Consider the following 16714-nt stretch of genomic DNA (forward strand, 5'->3'; position numbering starts at 1 on the left):
GGAAGCTGCGCGGAGACGGGGAGACAAAAAACGCGTAAAGAAGCTTCAAATCGAGCACAAACAACTTTCCATCCTCTTGTTAGTTAGTTAGTTAGTTTAGAAGTCTACAAACGTTCAATCCCAACGAGCACCACCAGCACCATCACCGCTGCTGAGCTCCTCCAGAGGCTTTTACGCAGATCCATTGATGCGAGAGGCACTCCACGGGTCACAGTCCGCTCAGGAGCAGCCAAGAGGAGTGAAACTCTGCTGGGAAGCGAACACAGAGAAAGGTAAAGGAAACAATTCACATGATCTGATACTTTTACCATTCAATACTTACTCCTGTATTCTTTTGTTAGATGGTAAAGGATTGGAAAAAAAAAAGAGCAGAAAGTCCAATTTAAAGTCGAGTAGTAGAGGTGACGCATGTTTCTGGTTCAGTGAACAGTGTTGATATATGTTCACCAACAATAAAGCATTAAAGTAATTAAAGAATTATATGTGTGTTTTTATGTGTTGTATTTGATAGGAGGCTTACCCACTTTACAGGCTGACAGGCAGTGCAGGAGTAAGTCAAGCAGGCTCAGGTCACAGGTGCTCTATTGTGGCTGGTGATTGGCAGAATGGTGCAATCCTAAAGCTAACATGCGTGGCCCCTGGCTTATCACCTATACTGCATGTGACCTGTGTTGCCTGAACGGGAATGGTCATGTGAGTGGATCACACCTCTTTTCTGCAGAATTCCAGCCTCTCTACATCCTCCTTCTCCCTGCCACACAAAGGAGACGGGCCGGTATAAAAGAAGAAGTGTATGTTCCCTGAACGTTCACACTTGCCGCCGCCGCCTCCTCTGCAGCCCTCAGCTTCCAGCTTTCAGGTAAGGAAAGCTCTGATGGACTCTTGTGTGGTCTCTTAGGTGTGTGTTGGCATCTTGAAACTCTCTGATCCCTTTGGTTTTGTGTTATAGAAACATCTACACGTTTGCATTGTGATCTACATTCATAGGGATGTATGGAAATTGTGCATTTTCCAGGTGCATTTTTGCTTCTTTGATAATGTGAAATCTCATGCACTGTGTTACGTGGGAGGCAATAATGCACCATCTCTTATCTCTACTGAGGAACAAGGGCTCCTATCTCCAGATCTGCAGGTAACTGAGAAGCCCGCCATTAACACAGTCTTCTCTGTTACGCTGTCTGTTCTTAGCTACGTTGGTGAGATCAGCAGCTAAGATGGTTTTCTACGATGACATTTACCCATTCTACACTCTACAAAGGACCTCCTTCATCTTCAGTGGCCGCTTGCTCACCATTATTCTGGTTTTCCTCGTGTTAGCAGCTAGCCTTCTCCTCATTCTTCCAGGCATACGAGGGAAGTCGGTAAGTGTAAGCCATAGGATGATCAATCCAAACTTCTCACCGGTTGCCCTCCTCTGATAGGACGGATGCTGAGACATAACGCCCATGATTGAATGTACCTTAAATGATTTTCTCCCTGTTTTCTCTCATCACATCAGAGGCTCTTCTGGATGTTCCGAATTCTCATCAGCTTGTTCATAGGTGTGGTGATAGTGGGTGAGTTTGTGATCCTCTAGGATCACTGTCACTGATGAGGTCGCTGATTGTCCTTTACCTGTCTATTGTCCAGCATGCGTGACTCATCCCTTTGAATCTTCCTCTCAGCTCTCAACTTCACTAATGACTGGGCTGAGGCCAGAATGATCACCAACGCCACCTACAAGTCTTTCAGCAACGCGGTGGTTAATGCCGAGATCGGCCTGCACGTGGGACTGTATGGCATAAATGTTACGCTAAAAGGTGAGTCATCGCTGCTGCGGTGGAAACAATTATCTCTTACACATAGGTCACCTGTACAAAACACCCATACAGTAAGCCTATACGCCGTGACTTAGAGTCTTGTTTTCTTACAAACTAACTGCTCTGACTCCAGTGTGTGGATTTAAGTGATGTGCACAGAAACGTACATCCAACACAGTGAGAGAATCAAACATGGTACATGCTGTTTAAAGTGACTTAATGATTTTGTACATGTTCAACTCACATTGTTGCATTCTGGAGATATTTGTTGTTTATTTCTCAGATCTGTAGGACTTTAATGAAACTAAAAGAAATGAAATTCACTAAGCGCTCAAAATTCCTAAGCTTTGTGTGTGACAGTGAAGTAGCAAACACAAACTCAAAATACAAAAGTGCAGAGATTTGGCAGAACCTTTACTCCTGAGCCAACGGGCCAATGAGTGTGTAGGTGTGTGTGTGTGTGTGTGTGTGTGTGTGTATCAGTGTGTGTGTATGTGTGTGTGTGTGTGTGTGTCAGTGTGTGTGTATGTGTGTGTGTGTGTGTGTGTGTGTGTGTATGTGTGTGTGTGTGTGTGTCAGTGTGTGTGTATGTGTGTGTGTGTGTGTGTGTGTGTGTGTGTGTGTGTGTGTACCATATATTAAATGTATATATTCTACTCTTAGGACAACCTGTGATGCAGTTCAACGAGACCATCGACTACAATGAGATGTTCAGCTGGCAAGACTCTATGGAGGAAGAGTATGAGGAAGCCCTGGAGAAAGGCTTACCAAACCCCATCCTGTACATCGCAGAGAAATTCACCCTCAGCAGCCCGTGCGGCCTCATCTTTCAGTATAGATACTCCGGACGCTACGCCTGTGCTACTCTCTGGTAACACCACAAATAACTAAAACAAAAACAATCTGACCTTCTACCAGCATCATGTCGGTCTCAGATGAAGACAAGGACCCAAACGTAACACGGCTGCTCCCTGATGTTTCCACAGGACTGCGTTTTGCTGCTGGATGGTGGCCAACATCCTGTTCTCCATGCCAGTCATCCTGTACGCCGGGTACATGATGATGGCCACGTCGGCCTTCATCTTCTTCTCCATGGCCTCGTTCTCCACCATCATGAATGTGCCTCAGTGTGTTTTCTCCATAGGAACGGACTCTTTTGTAACTGAGTACAGCCATTCATTCTGGCTGGCACTGGCCACAGGTAAGAAGCTGCTCTGCCCTACACACACACACACACACACACACACACACACACACACACACAGAGATGGGTTTCTTTCCATTATGCTCTTGTACGTCAGGCACGCGTAGAAGTCTTTTCGTCACTTCTTCCAGGTGGAGGGTAAGAAGGAACAAGTGTCTGCTGACATTTGCACGATAGAATTTGCAGCCACCCACACAAAGTTCCCATCAACTTATACAAGGTAATAATCTGTCATTTTTTCACGTTGTACCTACTAAAATGACTTGCAGGTGTGCTGTGTGCCATCATTGGGATTCTGGTGGTGATGTTGAACTTCATGATGCCGGAGAAGATCAACGAGGCGTTCAGCGGCGGCATGGACACGTACGAAGACGAGGACGTTTTTTACGGGGAGGGTTACCTGAATACAGTTTACCTCGACGGAGTCACAATTTCACCTTTAACATCAAAAGCCACGTCGGTAAGTCAACAACCATCAGCTGCTTCTAGATTGTGTTTCTGCTTCTATTACGGCCTTTGTTTCTTATTCATTGTGATCACTTTATGTTTCAGGAACATATATGAAGCTGTCCCGGTTTTCCTCAGGAAGCTTTTGTAGCCAATACTTGAAGACATTGTTTGTCGAATGTGTTAGAGATGTGAGTGTGTGTGTGTGTGTGTTGGACTTCACACCTGTTCTAATCGTCCTTATGAGCCTGTAAGTGTTTATGTGTAAAATGCTGTACAAAGCCGCTTTTGTCCTTTAAACTATTTGTCATTGTTGTACGTTCACTGTTGTGTTTCCATAGTGGTAAATATGACAAAGTCGTGTGGGATCCATGCAATGTGTGTACACAGATCAATATGGACTGTAGTTCTGCCATTCCTTTTTTATTAAAAAACGGGGCATAAAGCAAAGCACAGGAGAAATCAAGTGTGTTATTGATCAATTTAATGGTGTTTAGCCTTGTGGAGATGTTTTGCAGAGCGTCGTTTAGCTTTGTGCTTAATCTCAAACTACGTCACAAGATGAACCATCAACACATTCAACTTCCTCTTCACCATCTGAGATCTTTAATAATAAATGTGAACATATGAGAGGAGGCGTGAATGATAAACTGCGACTGACTGATTGATCTCCAAATGTATTTCATGGCGGCCACACCTTAATAAAAAGTAAAACAAGTAACAAGAAGTATTCAGCAGTGATTTTGTATTCTTACACTTGTATACCATTACATTAATTAAGTAATGTATATTTTGATACATTCTTATACTTTATCTGGCAAAGGTGATGATCACCGTCACTGTGATGTCTTTGAGAAGTAGCTGTGTCTTTGGCCTGCAGCATCACCGTAACACACACATGGTTTAGTGCCTTTGTGCAGCATATCTTTTAATACTGTAATAGATAATAATGTCCGATTGGGAATCAATGTCTGCTCAATAATTCTTCATAATAACATGCATATACTGTATGAATAAAATGGCCTTTCCAACCAAATCCTTTAGTAGTCCAAAGTATTTACAGAGGTACATATTGAACTCCATACACGTTATAAAAAATGACTAAATAAAAAATAAATGTACTATTTTATCTCTTCATAAGAAAATAAGCATGACCTTAAAGCTACTTCTCTTCAACACCGAAAACTCACACACGTGACTACAGACAAACTATTCACACTGTAAGGCCATTATGACGATGTAATCCAAGATAAAACCTGAAAAATGAGAACCGGATGTCCTTTACAGCATTGCAACAAGAGGCGGAAAATAAAATGATAGAAAAATAAATTCTCCTCCTTCCCGCCGCCGCCGAGCGTCGCCGTCGTCCACGTCCGCCCAGACAAGACATGCAGAACTACAGTGGGCCCCCCCGTCCATGCACGCACGCACGCACACACACACACGCTCTATATGTAGATGGGTGTCTCCTGTCCAGTCAGCAGCCTGAACATCACGGCCGGCATGGTCTTCATGTTGATCTGGCGGGGAGGAAGAGACAAAAGAGAGAAACAAGAGGACATGAGGACAGAGTTTACGGATATGAAAATAGAGAGCAGTGAGGGTCAGAGTGGAAATGCAGATTCAGGGTCGTGACCTGAGAACGACTGCCTGCTCAGAAACAGATAAACGTGTTATTGTAAGTGAAATAAGTAAGTAGTTTGATTTATTTTCATCTGCCTGATAAATGAAATGGCATAAAACATCAAATAGATTATTTCAGACACAAGGCGTTAGGAATTTCACAGCTCTTTTGCGTAACACAAATAAGATTTTAGTGTTCCCTTTTTAATCTTTCATCAGGGGCTGTCTTTGATTTTCATTCTGCAGTCTGTTTGTGCTCCGGTGCTGCACTGGGTGTAGTAAAACAGAAGAAGAACTCATCTGCAGATTACTTTCATAAAGGCAGTGTAAAGTGTGGCGGTAATGACCGGTGAAAATTGCCATCTTGTGTTCTGGGAGGTTCTTACCTCACCCACTGACACAGACAGGGTTTGAACGATCTTCTCGTGCGCCATGGCAACCACACTCTGACCGTTTATCTCGATGATTCTGTGGCCGACACGAACGCCGCCCCTCTCTGCGATGCCACCGCGCATCAGACTGCAGATCTGGAACATGTCGAGAAGACAGCAGGCAATTTGTGTGAGAGGGTCACTGCAGGCCACGCCCTTTAAACACTGTGATGCCCGTAGACTGGAGAGCAGCAGAATTCGCCCTGTGATGACTTAAATTTCAGTGAATTGACAAGGTTTTACTCACAATGCCATTCTGAACACTGAAACCAAGCTGGAATTTGAGATCGGGTCTCTTGATGAGGACAGTGGTGACAGGAGGGCAGCTCACTATGCTGAGCTTCACCTTCACCTGATTCTTCAGCCCCTGGAATAATTGCAGAAACGATCAAAACAGGTTTTTTATGGTGATGTGATATCGTTATGTGAATAAACTCATTTAGAATACCAACGCTCCCCTGATTACATCAAATATTCATTCAGCAATCAACTTGTGCGTCGATCTGAATGCCGTCTGATGCTCGACACACCTTGATGATGCCCTGGCAGGTGGCTAACGGCAGCCCGACCAGGCTGGTGTCGTTTATGGACATGATCTGGTCCCCCACGCTGAGTCTTCCGGATCGGGCAGCTGGGCCGCTGTTCAGCATGTTGGCCAGGATGACGGTGGGCAGAATGGAGCCCCAGCCAGACTCCACGATCACCACGCCCAGGTTCTCCCCTTTCTGCTTCTCCACATGCAGCTGGGAGGCAGAGGCAGAGACAGAGACAGAGACAGAGGCAGAGGCAGAGGCAGAGGCAGAGGCAGAGGCAGAGGCAGAGACAGAGACAGAGACAGAGACAGAGACAGAGACAGAGGCAGAGGCAAAGGCAGAGACAGAGACAAGCTTTTTAGCACATTTTGAAGTTCACATGCAGTGGTGTGGATGCACCAATAATGCTTCTCATTGCCATGGAAACGCATGAATCATAATTCACAGATAGAAAGTGGCCCACCTCTTTACAGTTGTCTGAATTTGAGAAGTGGACGAGGTCGTCGTGGTACATTTCCTGCGAGTTGATGATGTCACTGTACTGTTTCTGACTGAGGTCCAGCGGGTTGATCCCGTTGGCTCGGAGGAACTCTCTGTAGGCCACGCTGAAGGCCTGACCGATGGACTGTGCAATAAGCTGTGCCTACAGGAAGGGGAGGGCGTGGGGGGGGGAGACTACTCAGCAGAAAGGCTATCACAGTCGACAACAGCAAGAAGGCGAGAAAGATCACACAACGGTTTGAGGGGTCACATCTACACCACATCTAACCTGGAGAAAGAAATATCCAAACTACACAACGTATTTTTGGGCAAAACACACGTCGACGTTCGCATCAACTCACATCCTCTGACTCAAACACATAGCAGATCATCCTGTACTGACTCTTCCCATCGCCGTTGGAGTCGGGAGATTCCAAGCTGTCCTGCGAGGGCGCCTGAGACATTCGCCGCCGTGCCATCAGGACCACAATGCTGCCGATGTCTGCGATGTAGGAGATGGTACGCAAGGCACTGTCCATCATGGTCTCCTGAGGGAGAATAAAGAGACACAGACATCATAGGCCATTACGTCTGGGTCGGATGAACCACAATGATTAGACGCAGAGATCACGGAGAGCGGCCGACCTGTGTGTCTGCGTTCAGCACTTTGACAGCTTTGGTGGAGATAAAAAGGTCCACCTCTGTCATCATCTGAGAGTCTTCATCTTGACTCTTTTGAAAACACAAAGACATATTTTCAGATATTTGATCTCTTCTATTGATCTGCGTGATACGTAACACACACTGAAAAGGTGTACAACAGCACTACCGTGTGGTATAAGTGTGAATCTATTATACTGTTGACCCTTTATGTTAGGGAGTATAGTTTTACACTTTAATTCAATGAAACTCACATTAGATGGTGCTCTTTTAATTTAGCAGCGATAACCTAAACGTGCAGATTACCTTGATCCGGCTGACAGCTTCCTGGGCCTGGGACATGCGGATGGACTTGGATGGGTTTTTATCAGACAGCACCTGAGTGCAGCCAAGGTAGTTAGCAGCAAAGATGATCCCGTCGATAAGATCCTCTGGCTCACAGGGACCTGGAACTATGCAGCAGAGCAGAGAGGCTCTTTAGAAACCTCTGTAAAGTGCCCCGGAATTATTGTGAATAATTACAAAACGCAAGACATAAACCTGAATAATTACCGTCCTCAAAGCTGGGGAAAGAAGCCGCTTCCTGCGTTTTCTTGGGGAGATGAAATGTTTATTAGTTTGAGGTTTCCTATAGTTGGTATACAATAATAAACGTCTCCCATATTTTGCATATATCTGCTGTTGTCTTCACCTTGGGAGTGTTGTTGCTGCTGCTCTCCTCTGCAGGGAGAGGCTGTGGACACTGGGGCTTCCTGGGCGGCTCTGGCATGTCCTCAGGCAGCACGGCGGTGCTTGTAAGCTTCTCACTCTGCCACACACAAACACTGGGCTTTAACTTTGGCAACTCCTGTTTCAACGTTTCTTGATATCCCAGACGGGCGAGATAGACCCTATTTTCTCGCAAACCGTGTAATCAAAATCTCACTTCATTCACTCTATAAGCTTTGTGGCGGTAGATTGCGCAGATAAATGAACAAATGCAAGCCACGGGGGATGGGATTGGACAAAACCTGCCCTATTTGCATCACTTACCTGCTGTGGTTTCTCTAGCTGTCTCTGGCTGTCCTCAATTGGCTCCCTCTGTTGTTCTGGTGTGTGATGAGGAGCCAGGGATGGTTTGATAACCCTGGGATGGCTCTCCTGGCTGTTAGCAGGGGGAATGGTTCTGGGAACGGGCGGTGGCGGCGGCGTCTCTCTGCGGTGCTGCGAGGCTTTTTGGGCCTCCACATGTGTCTGAGCGTGAGGATGACGAGGGGGCGCAGGAGGATGGGTCTTAGTGGCACTGGGTCTGGCTTTGGTCCGTACAGCAGCTTTTTTACTGTCCTTTGAAGACATCTTTGGGCGTTGTTCAGTGCTGCTGCTCATGCATCCTTTCATCCCAGTGGCAATACGCTCCACGTCCCCTCCTCCTGGCCCTCTCCTCCCCCGTCCCTTACCCTGTCTCTCCTTCTCCTTTGAACCCATGTGAGACGGCTCGCAACCGAGCTTCTTACTGGCTCCTGGGTTGTTATGGTTCCTTGCCATGTGGACATCCTCTCTCTCTCTCTCCCCACCTGCGTTTCTAATTCTGTCGCTCTCATTGCTATGATAAAAGCCTGTCTGCCTCTCAACACTGGGTTCTGTCTCCTCCTCCTCCTCCTCCATGTCCTCTATGAATTTGGCCCCATCCAGCACCTCTTCTATCTCATCGTTGTCACAGAGGAAATACCTGTTCTCCTGGCCCTTCCCCACTTCCCCCTCTGCCTCTTCCCCAGCAATGGGGGCGCAATGTGAACTAAATCGATGGCTCGTCCTGCAAGGCTCGGGATCAGATTGTGAACCCTCACACGCTTCTGTGCCATGACGCGGCCTGGGGACAAACTGATCAACAGCCCTACAGCCCTCAGGTACATTATCATCTGCATGCTTTACATAATTTCCATCCCCAGGACAGTATTGTTTGTAGTACCTCATGTCCACAACGCCCTCTCTGTTTAAATGCAGCACCTCATCGTAGTCCTGTTCCACATCAGAGCCCACGTTGTCATACTCGGAGCAGGTGTCTTCCATGTCCTCACGACGGAGGTCACAATTGGTGCGATATTGTTTTGCAGAAACAGGGGGAGTCAGCTGCTCATTGTTGTTATCCTTGACGGTACACTGTGTTTGCTCTTCTTGGCTCTGATGAGTGAGTCCTGGACCGGGGCAGGGAGGAGGACTGGGTGCCAATACTCTGGAGATGGTTCCTGGCCTCTGTCCATGAGCCATCATTGGCCCTGTAAGCCCTTAACCTCAACCCTGCCCACATAAAGGATAACAAAAATGAGATTTTCTTCAAGCTTGTGTGCAAATCTTCATCAATTATTCATTCCATCTCTACAACGTAGAGGCGTCTTCCTTTTCCTCAATTTACTGAACCAACAATACATTGTGTTCTAATAAATCATTTGCCTCAACCTTTCACAACTATGATTTGGCTTTTAAGACTGATTTCACTTTACAATCTATTATCTACAAGATAAAACTCAACAACACATTACAAGAGCTATTTCTAAATAACAGATATGGTCAAGTACTTCCACAAATATCCTATTAAACTGAATGTCTGTTGTCCACAGCTCAAATGTGAATGTCAACAATCTCCATCTTAGCCATTCTGTCCATTAAAACTTGGTTTAATAAAGATTTTAACTGAGTCAGGCCTGTAAAGTAGAATGAATTCCTCATCACAGTCTTACTCACTCACTCACTCATCCTCTTCCTCCCTGTTTCGTTTATATTAGGCGCTCAGTGTGGGCTCGGGATTTATGACTCATTGACTTTATCATATATCCTCTGAGGAAACTGATTGAGGGCAGTACATCATCGCTGCGTTTGACAATCTCAGTTTGCCCCAGCATCACGACATCACGCCCCACGTACTGGAAAGTGACTATACCAAGACACAAACCAATACGGATTCAAACATCTGCTTCTTTTTTGGGGGGGTTGGGGAGGGGGGCTGGATGTGTGTGTTGCAGTCTTCTCTGCTGCAATTCAGGTTTAAACCATAAACAGCTGAATACTTGACACACCGTACAGCTTTCTCATAAATAACATTATTGATTGGGCAACATTTGATATATTAAGACTTCCACATAGATCTAATACTAGCCCAAGCATGTGCACATCGTCTTCCTCACCAAATCTGACAAAACATTTCAGTCTTTAGGCTATGATTTGCAGTTAAACCCCAGTAAACAAATACTACATCACAGCCTCCACCCAGTGTAAATTAAATGATACTGTAACGGGGATTATACGCTATAATAATGAGTGGCGCAAAAGCCAAACCCATCTCACTTCCAACACACACACACACACGCACACACACACACACACACACACACATATGCAAATTACCTCTCCATGGTGCTGAATGGTTTGTTGTCTGTTTTTTCAAATCATTGTTTCATCTCACGCATTTTCCCTCCATCCTAGACAGTATTTTAAAAACCATGACGCCAAACTTTTGCCGCAGCTGCAGGGGATTGGGTGGCTGTTGTGGTTGCTTCGGTAACCATCATAACTGGACGCCGCATTCCCCCTGTCTAGTTATAAATATCGATAAAATAATGGGCTGTGTTGTGCGGTTCCCTCGCCTGTGTTCTAACACGCAGGGGTGGCGTCGCGTCTCTACGCGCAGTTTGGTGTTTTTACCGTCTGGAAGCGTCACATTAGCTTGCTGCTGCATTTCACATCGACCTTGATTAGAGGCAGAGAGAGACTGCACCATGCTGACACCCTGCTTATGGGCTGATGTTAGAGAAGCACACCCAGCACTATTGTCTGCAGCTCTATATTACAAATGCATCTTACATTTTTAACGTTAGATCATTCTATGTGCCACTTACCAACATGGATGCGGTGGGCGGCTCTGCTCTGTCAAAGCCCGTCTGCTGTTCACATCAGATCGCTCTCCGGAATGGTGATTTTTGACTAAAAGCTGCACAGCAGCCCAGGAACCTGTGTAGCAGATACACCCGCGATGTGTCTCAATGCTGAGTGTGCTCACTGTGCACCTAGAGCTGAACACATGCAAGCATCAATACAAACAACACCCCAAAGACTCGCCCACCGCCGCTCCCTTTACTTTAATGATTGTTCAAATATGTTTGTATGGCTAAGACATCGGTCATGCTGAATTTTAACTTAATGATATGTTAGTATTATAATTAATTTCGCCGCAATCTGCAAATTGACAAATACTTTAAAAACAAATACTTTAAACATAAATATATATAAATATATATGTTTATATATTACCATAATTTATTTCTAATTGATTGTAAAACCAAACAAAAATTTGTTTGGTTGAGAAAATATCGATGTGCTTGTGATCGATTGCTATAGCCTGACAGGCGTTCTGTGCTCTACTAGTTGAGCCTGTGAAGCGGGATGGTTGTTATGTAGCTGTGTTAGCCCCCTGTAGCTTTGTGTTAGCAATATGAGATTATAGTCCAGTGACAGCTTTTGTTTTCACCTCTTTTGTGTTTTAATAATGCACGAGAGCCACATGTGTAACACGCTTCTTTTTTAATAGTTTGCGCGACAAGATAACGTTCATTCATTTTGCTGAACGCTGCGCATCATGCATGTCCCTGAATGCAACTAAATGTAGCACCTGAACAGCTCCAGCTTTGTTTCACCGAGCAGCACAACGCCACCGCCTGCAACATGGCTCAGAGAGTCAACAAGGCCAAACAGAAGCGGAGTTTATCATTGTCAAGCAAGAAGAAGAAGGGGAATGGGACCGCTGCCAATGCTGCTGCCGCCACGACTCCAATCACGTCGTTCTTCAGCCAGACTCCACCTAAGCTGGCCTGCCCTCTGTGTGGACACTTGGTGCCGAGGTACAAGATCAATGAGCACATCGATTTGCAGTGTCAGAAGTTTGAGAGGGAAGACAGCAGTGCCGCCTCAGCAAGTAATAATGTCGTGCCAAGCATCCACCTGTCACCCAAAAGGAGTCCCATAAAGTCCCCAGAGCTGAATAGGAGGGAGGAAGAGATGGAGGACAGGAAGACCAGTCCTTATTTCAAAAAGAATACTCAGCAGGCGCCACGGGAGATAAGCAGCAAGTCTGTGGTCAGAGCTCTTGACCTGGGTGGACTCTCCTCCAAGCTATCAAAAAAGTGTCACCAAGTCACAGAGAGCACAGTGGCACAGGATAATCACTCAGCCACTTCTCCTGACAAAGACACAACACTCGGCAGCTCGCAGAAAGAAAACCTGATTGACACATTGGAGGAAGATTGCGTCATCATTTCTGCCCCGACCACATCTACGGTCAGGGCTCCAAAAGCGATGGCAGATCGGTTGTGTGTGGAGAAAGGAGGCAATGTTGACCCCAAACCGTTGAAGTCGAAAGCTGTCCGGCAGCCGGTTGCTCCAAAGCTGCCCACCTCTCCCTCTAAACCAGCAAAGAGGAAAAAGAAAACAACTACCAAAGGCAATGTGTCTGCTTTCACAAAGAAAGCAAGGTTTGAAAGGGTCAACGGAGAGTCGGAGGATGTCCTTCCTGGTGAGGGTCGTGCAGAAACAGCTGATAAGCCCCAATATGAAACTGGGGAACCTTCTAACACTCCAGATGATCCCCCTTTAAGGGCAGATGAAGCGTATGAGAGGGGTGCTGCAGTGACGGACAGAGTGGTGGAGCAAACCACCATTGGCCCGACTGTGGAGAGCTCTGATCCACCTCGACTGCCTTACTACCTCCGCAACTTCCACACGGTGCTACAGGCTGTGCTGGAGAATGAGGATGACAGCGAGCTGTTTAACCAAGAGGATATGGCATTCGTGCAGAAATTTGAGAAGCTCTCCGGTATGATGAAACATCCCTCAGTCATTTATTAATTAGAATCTGTCACAAATCCTTACAGTTAACCACTCTTTTGTCGTTCCCTCTTTAAGTCATGGGCCAGAAGCTGTACGTGCGACTCTTCCAGAGGAAACTGAAGTGGCTGCAAGTAAATAAACTGGATTATGAAGAGATCTGCAGTCACCTGGGACCTGTGGCTCAGGAGCTGGTTCAGTGTGGTTTCCTACAGGCTGGTAAATGATTCATAATATATTCTACTATGTTTGGAACAGTTCTTGTTCTCTCTGTTTATAATTGGTGCAGTTACAGTTAAAGTTTGCTTTGGTTAGATGTAGTATTTACCTTTTACAAGTTGTTACTGCCTACCCACAGTACTGTTGTGTTTACATATCACAGAGAGTGACCTTCAGGACTTGGGGGAGGCACTGGATCTTCTGCCAGCACCAGAACTCAAAACTCTGGCCAAAACCTTCCACCTGGGCAACTCTGGGACTCAGAAGCAGCAGCTGGTGGATGGGCTTCACCGTTTGAGCAGACAGAAGTCTCTCTTTGCTCTGAACGGTCAAAACAACATTGGGGCTGTTATCCTCAAAAGGTGTGAACCACTTTGTTTTTTAGCTCACTCCCGGTACTAAAATAACATCAATGACCTCACTTCTGGTACATTTTAAGGGCAAGGCAGCTGGCAGGTTCCTGCGTCCGTCTCTGCCGTGGTCCTCGAGCCGTCTTCTCACGCGTCCTTCTCCTCTTCTCCCTGACTGATACTATGGAGGAGGAGGAAATGGCAGCTGGTGGACAGAGCCAGCTCTTCACCATACTACTGGTCAATTCAGGCCGTCTGGCATTCCCCGGCTACACGGTGCAACGGAGTGCTAAGTTGTTCCAGGACAGAGAGGACCTCATCAGGTAGAGGGAGGGGGGTCTGTTAGATGATTAGGATAACTTTGTATTATTTGATTTGAATGAAAAATGACATCTTATGTATCCATCTCTCCAACCAGATATGAAGCTTCCGTGCGAGCGCTGCAAGAGGTGATCTCAGCCATGCAGGCAGGTCAGTGGGAAGAGGCCCTGAAGCTGTACACCGCTGCTAAAAATGCCTGGCAGGAACTGAAGAACAACTTTGACCTCAGGTAAAGCCCATTTTTTATTAAACTGACTCCAAACTATGTCTATGTGACTAAAAATGAGATATGAAGTGGTTATGACTGGTTCATGTTTTCATTGCGGTTTGTTAGTCACCAGGAGGAGTTGCCTCTGTTCCTGCGCAGCTTCAGTGTAGGATGTGCCTACACTCGTATTCTGTCCAGAGGAGTGGAGATCTTGCAGAGGCTACGGCACTATGAGGTTGGTTGAACTAACTTGTGCACACATGCCAAACCATTTTTACGCTTGCGTCCTACTGCATGATGTCACGTCTCCACTGTTCTTTTACAGGAAGCGGTTGAACAGCTGCAATCCTTACTGCTGCAGTCCACTTACTGTCCTGACAGCCGGGGGCGATGGTGGGACAGGCTGGCACTAAACTTTCAGCAACACCTCAAACAGCCTGAGCAAGTCAGTGACATTATCAGTGCATTTGTTTCGCCCTCGACAGAGATAATTCCATTGTTTATCTCCTTGTTAGATTATAGTGCTTCAAAGCTGTTGTGTTGTCATTCCCAGGCTATCTGTGCTATCAGAGATGGGCTGTCAGACCCTCTGGTGCGAACAGGACATAAGCTGTCCCTTCATCAGAGGGCTGTGAGGATGCAGGAGTCTGCCAGTTGTAAGAAGTACCGCCTGCAGCTCAGAGACCTGCCCGCTGTCCATGTGCAAGACGTCAAACACGTGAGTTTGCACGAGATATCAGTGTTTCTAGTCAGAACACATGCGCCTTCCATGTGTTGGTGTAAGATGTGTAATTTTGCGTGTGTATTTGTGTCTGCAGGTGAGCATCAGAGGACAGCTGTTTCCTCACGAGGGCGGCACGGGGAAGTCTCGGTTCCTTTTAACAGCAAATGAAGAGGGGGGAGAGAGTGAAGAATCGACTTTAATATGTTCTGTGGAGGATCTGTGTTTAGCACATTACCGTCAACAAGGCTTTGACCAAGGTAAGCAGCTGGGCTTCTCTTTTTAAAGGTATTTGGTTGTTTTTTTTTATCATCTTATCAAGATACAGTGTGTTTCTGTTTACCATGTAACAGGGATCCACGGAGAAGGTTCAACATTCTCTACTTTGTTTGCTCTCCTATTATGGGACATCATTTTTATGGAGGGGATCCCAGATGTTTTCCGGAACCCATACCAGGTACCGTATAAGAAAATACTCTCTCTACATACGTATATATATCATTTTGTGACATCTGTACAAACTTAACTGCCCTTCCCCCTTACAGACATGTCCACTGGATCTTTACACTGATTGTTTCTACGAGAATAGAAAAGAGGCAATCAATGCCCGTGTGCAGTTACTTTGTGAAGCTTCTGTTGACACACTACACAACATGATGGAGGACGTCTGGACCTCCCAGGAGGGAAAAGTGTGTTCCCTGCTCGACTGGGAGCGTTTCTCCTCTCTTCAACAGGCGCAGGTATTCACTGTCAGTCACTGTAGCTTGGATTATATTCCTGATGTTTATTTAAATAATAACTGTAAACCTTAATGTTTAGAGCCTGCTGTCATGCCTGGGTGGAGCCTTCTTAGGAGGGGTAATTACACGCATGGCAAAAGACTACAGACATTGTCGTGCAGGTCTGCCGGACCTTGTGGTGTGGAACACCTCGGACAATAGCTACAAGGTGAGATCCATTTGTATTCTTGCTTTATTATGGAAACTCACACAGGAATATTTATCCTGAATTGACAGGTTATGTCTTTTTGTAGCTGGTGGAAGTGAAGGGCCCCAGTGACCGTCTGTCGCAGAAGCAGCAGATCTGGTTGGATGAGCTGCAGAAACTGGGGGCAGATGTGGAAGTGTGTCACGTGGTTGCCACTGGAGCCAAAGGAACTCGCTAGGAATGAAGACTTAAGACTCTTTGCTGCTAATCAATCAAATACTGCTGCTATAGTAACGGAAGCATCCACCGATATGGAGTCTTTTAGGTTGATGTCAACATTCCTACATCGTCATCCTCTACTTCTCCATGGCGATGCAAAATATAAACTCAAATGTTGCATATTTGGTTCTGCAGAAAATGTGCCTTGTGACATGTAGCATCAGCCATTGCTTCCAGAGGTGCATCATGGGAAGATCATCACTGAGGCCTGATAGGATCAAAACTATTCTTTGCCCTTGTATATGTAATTGGAGCTAAAGCATTGGCAAGCAACCATTTCTCAAATTATGTTGGCTAAAAATAAATTGCATGACAGCTCTGTGAGTTTGTAATGCAAGAAATAACAAATCAATATGTTTATAAATATTCCACTGCTTATAACACCACTGTACAAATAAATAATGCATTTCAAACTACTAAACTCATGTGCCACTGAATACTTTATACCAAAACTGTTGTCTGTGAAATTTATCGAACTGGAGCCTTTGGGCGCTTTCCCTATCACCTTCAATGAAAACTTTCACTCTGGCTGTGAGCGAACACAGGCTGAGAAAATACACCTGAGTGTTTATATAATATAACAATAAGAAGTAAGATGGTTGAGGGTATAAAGACACAGAAATATAAGAGTGCGTCTCTCTCATTGTGCTCTGCGGCCT

At 45.8% G+C, this 16714-nt stretch overlaps 3 protein-coding genes across 3 annotated transcripts; 2 read left to right on the forward strand and 1 right to left on the reverse strand.

The window, feature by feature from the left end:
* The first annotated feature begins 1214 nt into the window (after positions 1-1214).
* On the forward strand, positions 1215-3612 carry duox2 (dual oxidase 2). The gene is made up of 7 exons (XM_076142026.1): positions 1215-1361; positions 1499-1556; positions 1665-1799; positions 2463-2670; positions 2786-3000; positions 3273-3463; positions 3589-3612. Exons 1-7 carry the CDS (start codon positions 1215-1217, stop codon positions 3610-3612), a joined length of 978 nt encoding a protein of 325 aa, XP_075998141.1.
* A 1175-nt stretch (positions 3613-4787) lies between these two features.
* On the reverse strand, positions 4788-9424 carry apba2a (amyloid beta (A4) precursor protein-binding, family A, member 2a). Its single transcript, XM_076142412.1, has 11 exons — positions 8210-9424; positions 7869-7985; positions 7730-7769; positions 7484-7629; positions 7163-7249; positions 6880-7065; positions 6501-6680; positions 6035-6247; positions 5752-5871; positions 5460-5600; positions 4788-4970 (listed from the first exon to the last, which is right to left on the reverse strand). The coding sequence occupies exons 1-11, from the start codon at positions 9422-9424 to the stop codon at positions 4899-4901; spliced, it is 2517 nt and encodes an 838-aa protein (XP_075998527.1). The 3' UTR covers positions 4788-4898.
* Positions 9425-11590: 2166 nt separating this feature from the next.
* On the forward strand, positions 11591-16459 carry fan1 (FANCD2 and FANCI associated nuclease 1). Its single transcript, XM_076142628.1, has 13 exons — positions 11591-13019; positions 13109-13249; positions 13413-13611; positions 13689-13922; positions 14018-14149; positions 14255-14363; positions 14454-14573; positions 14682-14846; positions 14947-15109; positions 15203-15306; positions 15395-15589; positions 15669-15797; positions 15883-16459. Exons 1-13 carry the CDS (start codon positions 11801-11803, stop codon positions 16012-16014), a joined length of 3042 nt encoding a protein of 1013 aa, XP_075998743.1. The 5' UTR covers positions 11591-11800; the 3' UTR covers positions 16015-16459.
* Positions 16460-16714: the final 255 nt, after the last annotated feature.

The sequence above is a fragment of the Genypterus blacodes genome, unplaced genomic scaffold (genome assembly GCF_046128005.1).
Source record: "Genypterus blacodes isolate CSIRO-AG114 ecotype Tasmania unplaced genomic scaffold, CSIRO-AGI_Gbla_v1 ptg000021l_1, whole genome shotgun sequence".
Lineage (NCBI taxonomy): Eukaryota > Metazoa > Chordata > Actinopteri > Ophidiiformes > Ophidiidae > Genypterus > Genypterus blacodes.

Coding starts and splice junctions, on each gene's coding strand:
- fan1 (XM_076142628.1), top strand. CDS start 11,801: ATGCAACTAAATGTAGCACCTGAACAGCTCCAGCTTTGTTTCACCGAG. Junction 14,574..14,681: donor ACCTCAAACAGCCTGAGCAA/GTCAGTGACATT, acceptor TGTCATTCCCAG/GCTATCTGTGCTATCAGAGA. Junction 14,847..14,946: donor ATGTGCAAGACGTCAAACAC/GTGAGTTTGCAC, acceptor TTGTGTCTGCAG/GTGAGCATCAGAGGACAGCT.
- duox2 (XM_076142026.1), top strand. CDS start 1,215: ATGGTTTTCTACGATGACATTTACCCATTCTACACTCTACAAAGGACC. Junction 1,362..1,498: donor CAGGCATACGAGGGAAGTCG/GTAAGTGTAAGC, acceptor TCATCACATCAG/AGGCTCTTCTGGATGTTCCG. Junction 1,800..2,462: donor CATAAATGTTACGCTAAAAG/GTGAGTCATCGC, acceptor TTCTACTCTTAG/GACAACCTGTGATGCAGTTC.
- apba2a (XM_076142412.1), bottom strand. CDS start 9,424: ATGGCTCATGGACAGAGGCCAGGAACCATCTCCAGAGTATTGGCACCC. Junction 7,250..7,483: donor AAGCTGTCAGCCGGATCAAG/GTAATCTGCACG, acceptor TGTTTTCAAAAG/AGTCAAGATGAAGACTCTCA. Junction 6,681..6,879: donor ATGTGTTTGAGTCAGAGGAT/GTGAGTTGATGC, acceptor CCCTTCCTGTAG/GCACAGCTTATTGCACAGTC.